Here is a 7,329-nt window from a genome sequence, read left to right on the forward strand (position 1 = left end):
CTTAGCAGACAGATAAGATTAAATGTCAGTGTGCACAAAAAATCTGTCCACTTAAAGCATAACTCTCACATAAACTATTGAGTTTAAAACATTAGTCACTTCTGTCAAATATTGTATGAACCAGTGAACTAAGCTCGTGCGTGATTTTATACACTCAATGAATGTTGCTTTCAACTACGGAATTGCTCATTGCCTGCAAAGACTCAGTTGGTAATCAGGTGATAAATTGTTGGCAGGGCAAAGGAATTGCTGCATTCACTCTTCGGAAAATCAAGAATCGAGAGGCAATTTAATTCACACATCAGAAAGATTTAAAATATATATATATACTAATTGAAACTTCAGGATTACAGCTACCAAGTAGTCTAGTGTTTCAAGTTTCAACTGATATTTTGCATGAATACAGAATAAGAACCCACAACAAATGTAAAATCACCTAGACATCAACATAATACCTTACCTGGTCACAATAAGTATCCATATGGTTTGGTTTGAAGTACACATTTAGAACAAGCCAGAACACCACTTACATTAAATATGTCATATATGTGAGAGAGTCTCTTAAGCAAGGAGCTCCTATTTCTGTGGCTTCTTCCAAGAGATGCCGAGTCTCTTAAGCATATTCGCGTTTTTCCTCTTCAGCAAATCTTCGTCCACGTCTTCGTTGTAAGGAGGGCTGATCTTCCCTGAACCGGGGCTGTGGTTGTGCAATGTTTTCTCGATGAATTTCCCATTGTCCCCAGCTGAAAGCATCGCTGCAGCAGCTTCTGCAGCCTTGCGCCATTGGTCGCACTGCACCTTTAGCCTCCTTAGCTCGGCTTCCATTTCTGCGTTGGAGGCCTGCACTGCATCCAACTGCTCCATCGCTCGAGCAGTTCGTTGATTGCTCTTATCGACTTCTTCTTTCAAGTACTTGAGCTTTACGAGAGCTTCTTGCTCTACCACATTGGCTCCCTCCAGTTCAGTAGCATCGTCCCCGTTGACTTCCCCTCTGTTGGATTCTCTCGTCTTGAGCATCGTGTTTACCTCTGATATGTTCTGCAGTTCTGTTTCCTTGTCCATTAAGTTCGCCTTCAGATTTTCAATCTCGTGTCTTGATTTCTGAAGCTCCTTTTCCAGTTCGTATTCTCTCCGTCCTGATTGTCTGTTCTCCAATCTTGAAGCTAGGTTTTCGTTCTCCTCGCAGATTCCTTGCAATTCAGTTTCTTTATCCATCAGATTTGCCTTCAACTCCTCGATCGCTAGGCTCAGTTTCTGTACCTCGCCCTTGAGCTCAGCCTCTCTCTGGCTCGAGGAGGACGTTATCTGCTCCACTAACTCGTAAGCACTTCTGATCTCCACAGTGCTTCGAGTTTGTTCTTCATTGCGTTTAACCTCGGCTGCTTCTAAAGCTTCTCTCAGACTTTCAATTTCAGATTTCAAAGATGTAATCTCTGATTCGAGCATTTCATGGTTTTCTTCTTTCTCACTTGTTCTGTTCTTCGGGTCACATATAACCCGAGAACAGTCGTTACCAGATTTAGTACCATCAGCCTGGAGTTGGCAAACGAGCTCCTCGAGGAGATTGACATGTGCCCTCGATTGGTCTAACTCCATACTCACAGCATTGTACAACTCCATGGCTTTGACCCCGTCTGATCTGAGGGCTTCCACAGTTCTTTTGGCGGTTTCGAGCTGAAGTAGAGTTTCATTAACAAGCACTTGCGCCTGAGCTTCCGCCTCCTTGCAATCCCTTAGTTGGATTTTCATGTCCTCCACGAGCAACAGAGAATCGGTCAGATTTTCCTTCAAGTTATTCAGATCAGCCTGTGCTAGTCCGGCGTTCTTGGTTTGGGTAGCCTCAGACTCCGCTATGTTTTCAAGCTGGGATTTCAGTTCTTTTATCTCATTCAAGGCGGAAACCAGTGCGCTCGAGTTAGTCACCTCGAGCTCACATTCCACCACCTTAACCGGTTCCTCGGGGGACTTCTGAGGTTCAGTCACAGAAACCTCATCAGCAACCGCTTGTTTCAACAACTGCTTCTCGGATTCTTCCAGTTTTGAAGATATGGCAGCAAGCTGCTTCTTCGTCTCCCCCGCTTCTTGCTCTGCTTGATTCTTCAACGCTTCTGTTGAACATAACTCGTCCTTAACTTTCTTCAGATCATTCTGAAGTTCAGAAACCCGAGATTCCAACTCACTCACTCTGCTCGGGCGCTTCTGTAAATTGTAAAGTAAAACGGTGGGAGTTGGAAAACGAAATAAGGCATGCAACTGAAAATTTATGCAACACCTCAAAGCCCGTTATGCACTGACAGAAAAATAGTGTCCAATTGAAAACCGAAATGGAATGTACTAATGGAAACAATGAAAATACACTCCCAATTTGCAGAAGTTCTCAAATAATGGGTTCATTTCCACGAGTGGTATCTTGAATGCTAATCACAGGGAAAATCCCGCAAAAACCAGCATATGATTATCGTGCAGTGAATGCACAGCAGTCACATTGATAACGCAGAAATATGCTGAGATGAATGCAAAATTATCTAACATGTAAGAAACGCCCATTCAATAGCACAAAACTATTTTCACACGTTATCCTAAAGGCGCATGCCAAGAGTCATAATTTGTTGGTTTATACCTCTGATCCTAAGCTCTTAGGCGACTTTTTCTCATTGACTTTAGGGCTTCTCTCCTTTGTCCGGCTAATTACATGAGGAGAGGACAAGGTAGAATCAGGCACAGTTGGCACAAGCTTACGCACAACACGTGGAGAAATCTTCTGAGACGCATCTTGAGAGGAAGCTCGTGGGGAGAACTTTCGAGGCACTTCTTGAGAACCAGCTCGAGGTGAGATCTTTAGAGGGACTCTTGAAGACGCTGATTGTGGTGATCTTCGTTGAGGTACTTCAGATGAGCTATTTCTGTTCAAAAGTAACGAGACAATTCGTTAAGTGAACTAATCAACAAACAATGTTTTAGTGAAACCACAATTGATTACTTAAATGATCAAAGCAGCCTTCAAATTCTTCACATGACAGAAATTACCAGAAATTGTTATTTATCACTTAAACCTGTAAGTGATAACTGCTGTTAGCTGTGTTAGGTAACAAATTAAAAACATGTAGTACAAACCAATCTCAGCGGTTTAAATACATAGCCTAGAAAAGATACCGACACTGCAACTGCAATTAAGACACCGGGGATTTTGACGAGTTAAATAGATACTAAGCGGGTAGCAATATCAACCAGTCAACATTACCCTTCACCACGCCCATATCAAAACACGAAAATGAAAGAAAATAGTAATTAAAAAAAAATTATGCGTATTTACCATCTGTTCACAGCTTTGAATATAAAAACATATCGGTTCTAATGGGGAGAAAGATGACCTCTCTCAGATTCTGGTTTCAAACAAGGAATACCCGATATCTGAGTTGATAAAATGTAGCGTTGATGAATGATGAATTGGTTACTTAAGTACTCCATGTTATAGCCTTCAGGTTTCCGATTATAATCAGCAGGTAAGAACATAACTACCAGAACCCCGGGATGGAGGGCATACTCATTAGTGCAGTTGAGAGAATCCAGAAAGCACGATAGACAGTACAATCCTCTCGGCACCAGAGAACCAAAACATACCATAAACAAACAAAAATTAAACAAGAAACATCTCAGTTCAGAGCAACACTAGTGTCACTGATGAATGTTTATCGAGGCCAGAAGGTGAAGGCGAAGTGTCGTCAAGTGTCAATTCACTTAAAATGCGAAAGTTTGGTCCCAACCAAACACAGACACTACATTCAAGATTTGAAACTACCACCATTAAAACAGCAAATTTACTCCACTGCAACTATCCCATTCAATTTTTACTACCTACAAAAAGGGATAACAATCATGGAAGGCATTGAATTTACCTTGATTTTGGCGTCTGCATATCTCAACCACCCTCGTGACCACGCTATGAATATGAATCTCAGAACGCTGGAGAATCGTATTTACCACTTCAATGCTTCCCTGCCCCACAGCCCTGCAGCAGTGCAGAATGCAGATATTATATCACCCCAAGCTAACGGGCAAGACAATGAGATAGTTACAGGGAATCCTATGCCAACAAAAACCATAAATGCACCAAGGAGCAATTCAAGATTTCAAAAAAAAAATATGGGAAATTAAAATAATCCTAGAATGTAGCTAACTACAAGATTTATTGGTTTCATTCACTCTTTGTCAACATTGAATGCTGAAAGGATTATCACTGTGTCACGAGGATCACACAATGAGTGGGACATGTCATGCCACTGTGGCCCGCACGGGTAGCTGACATATTATGGACAAGGACACGGGATTATGCGTGACAGTTGCAGTGCGAGAGTTTCACACTTTTGTGTAACTTATTGTAGGCACTAAGAACTGATCCTTCGACCTAATGGACGAGTTACCATAATTTACAATCCTGACCCACAATCCTACCTTGGGGCGAGGGATTTTCGCCTTTTGTGGGTAAGATCATGCCAATATGGGCTAGTGGGTAAATTGGCACCTCATTCCAGGAGGGCACTCTTGTCACCCAAAAATGATATTTCCATTATCGCCGGAAAAGAAGGCTATCCTGCTTCATACTTTTCTGGGATTACAATTTTATTTTTATTCTTCAAATTAAAACAAAAGAAAAGGCAAAAAAAAAAAAAAAATACTCAAATCTGCAGAAAGAACATTTGGGCCCAAAACTGGGTTCTCATATTCTCTCAATTATAACTCAGATCTAGATAAACACAATATTAAGACAAAAATTCCAATTTCAAGAACATCTATACTAAACACATGTAAAGAGAGAGAAACTCAACCTCCCCTATGTTCCAGCAAGAAATAAGCTAAAATGGAGTTTAGGGAAACAAATCCAAGCACTCATAAACATATACAAATCAGTGACATCACATCATGAAAGCACATATAAAATTGCGTGTTCATTCCGAGATTCGATTTGCTTTGGCTTGAAAGCAAACAGAAAAGAAAGATGGGAACTTTACCAGACACATCAAGCTCAAATGCAGAGATAAACACTGTTGTCAAGTAGTGAAAACTGAAAAGCATGCGAGAAAATGAGACTACATTGCAGACATAAAAAGTTTAAAAAAGTTGTCATCATTGCATTGCCCTGTACTGCTAAAACACGCCAAAGCCAAAACAAGAAATGGGAAAATCAGCACTGTCCCACTCTGAGGAACTTAAAAAAACACAATCCCAAGAACCAAACAGAAGGGGAGAATCAAAGAGCGAGTTCTTACGTATCATCTGTCTTGTTTTTTTGCGGTTATTGGGGGGCGAAACTCGAAAAGATAACAAAGTTTTGTGCTTACCGAGAAGATGGAATGGAGGCTAGGAGTTGAAGAATGTGCAGAAAATTGTTGCCCCTTTGAAGCATTACAGGAAGGAGAGAGAGGAGTGGGCCGTGTGTTGTTACTGTTGAAATTTTGAAGATGCAGAGCACAGTACTCGAGACCACCTGCTACGCTGGCTCGCTGTTTCTACTCTACAATGGTGTAGAGGAGTATAGGGTAGGGACACATTTAATTTCAATTTACCTTAGATTTTGTACAACGTTTTTAATTTTTTTTTTTTTTAATACTACTAACTCTATTAGAATGCAGTATCTGTTCATAACTACTATCTCAGAGGCTCGAACCCACCCCCACCACCTCCCGTATAAAGGGAAGGATTTGATACTACTGGACCACAAGGTCATTGGCAACGTTTTTAATTCTTAAATGATTTGAGATTAACATTACTGGATTGAAATTATTTTTAATTTAAATTTTTTTAAAATATTAATAAATACAAAAGATATAATTTTAAAAACTTAAAGAGAATATGCTGAAGAAAAAATTGATTTGACTAATAAATAGTAAACATAATAAATGAAATAAAAATGATGAAGTAAATCATTTAAGGGTGTGTTTGGTAATCCGGAAAATGATTTTCAGAAATCATTGAAAATCATTTTTCGAGCTTTCGGTGTTTGGCAACGTCTGAAAAATGTGGTCAACGGAAATTATTTTTTGTTGACCAAGGAAAATTGCCTATTTTTTTCGAGAAAACAACTTCCGAACAAAAAGTTCGGAAGTCATTTTCCGGAAACGAAATATCACTTCCCCGCGACATGACGTCCCTCTCCCTTCCGTTCCGACGGACTGGTTTTCGCCGGAACTGGTCTAGTTTCCAGCGAAAACCATAGCAGACGTTCTTGTTTTTTTTTTTAAATAATAAATATTATTATTTTATAATTTTTTTTATATCTTCATGATTCTTACAAGGTCTATAAGGGTATGACCACTCATTTGGAATGGTAATCAGGATGCTATCACACTACATGATAGTTGACATCTTTATATATTTTAGATGTTTTGTCTCTTAAATTTCATATCTCAATTTGACAAGATAGTAAATAAAATTACCATCACTAAGTAGTCCCTTAGGTGAGAAGGCTCGTGATTAATTCCTAATTTAATTTAAATAACAATAATGTCATCGAATTATGGCGTCACTTTTAAATTTAGAAAATGGTATTAGCAATGTTCGAGTCCACACAGACTACCAAGTACTAACATGGGCAATTATTGGAGAATCTTCATTTTCCTTGTGACCTTGTATATGTTGGCATCACCATTAACGAATGTGTCAAGCTAGTTAACTCCATAAATTCTTGTTCTATTGACTTCATCAATAGGTTAGCAAACCAACCTCCTCATATCTTAACAAAAGCGGTTGTTGGTTCTCAGTCTAACTGGACAGTGTGAGGATCATCTCTACGGCATGTATTCAGTGTCTCGTTGGTTAAGGGCCTTCAAAAAAAATATAGACCTGTAACAATATTATCTAATTAATCACCAATATGACATATTTAGTCATTCTTTTGAAGGTATGTTGTTCTTTTAAATGGAAATCTAGACACCATTAATATATAAATGATAAATTATTTTTTTTTGAAAAGATAAATGATAAATTTATATTCCTAATATGATTTTATTCATTATTGCTTGTGACTCAAATAATTAATATGCTACATTGAATGCTATCATTTTAGCTATCCTTCTCTTATTTTCACATCACTACCTTAGCTATCTGTTCCTCATTCTTGCAGTTCAGTAATCTCTTAATTAATATACCGATTATCATTATACTCTTCGTTCTTATAGACATAGACAATTATTAAAAGAAAAATACAATTTATTTTGTAGAGCCTCACACCTCAACTTGTGCAGATGCATTATTATGGACACGCATGGTATAGTAGTAGATGACGGAGGGGGAAGGGAGTAGAGAGTCCAGCGGGTGGGGTGAGTGCAATTT

General features: G+C 39.0%; 1 protein-coding gene across 3 annotated transcripts; it reads right to left on the reverse strand.

Annotated features, from left to right (window-relative positions):
• Positions 1–308: 308 nt before the first annotated feature.
• Positions 309–5,508, reverse strand: LOC116025365 (interactor of constitutive active ROPs 3-like). Of its 3 annotated transcripts, none has more exons than XM_031266577.1 (4): positions 5,340–5,508; positions 3,897–4,009; positions 2,621–2,903; positions 309–2,199 (listed from the first exon to the last, which is right to left on the reverse strand). In XM_031266577.1, exons 2-4 carry the CDS (start codon positions 3,914–3,916, stop codon positions 577–579), a joined length of 1,926 nt encoding a protein of 641 aa, XP_031122437.1. In that variant the 5' UTR covers positions 3,917–4,009; positions 5,340–5,508; the 3' UTR covers positions 309–576. The 3 variants fall into 3 exon arrangements, with proteins under 3 accessions (XP_031122437.1, XP_031122438.1, XP_031122439.1); XM_031266578.1 differs by having other exon boundaries at positions 5,268–5,508; XM_031266579.1 differs by lacking the exon at positions 5,340–5,508 and adding an exon at positions 5,010–5,030.
• Between the last annotated feature and the right edge of the window lie 1,821 nt (positions 5,509–7,329).

This window comes from Ipomoea triloba, chromosome 7 (genome assembly GCF_003576645.1).
Source record: "Ipomoea triloba cultivar NCNSP0323 chromosome 7, ASM357664v1".
NCBI classification, from domain to species: Eukaryota; Viridiplantae; Streptophyta; class Magnoliopsida; order Solanales; family Convolvulaceae; genus Ipomoea; species Ipomoea triloba.

Coding starts and splice junctions, on each gene's coding strand:
- LOC116025365 (XM_031266577.1), bottom strand. CDS start 3,916: ATGCAGACGCCAAAATCAAG. Junction 2,904..3,896: donor ATGCAGACGCCAAAATCAAG/GTAAATTCAATG, acceptor ACTTTTGAACAG/AAATAGCTCATCTGAAGTAC. Junction 2,200..2,620: donor CTAAGAGCTTAGGATCAGAG/GTATAAACCAAC, acceptor TACAATTTACAG/AAGCGCCCGAGCAGAGTGAG.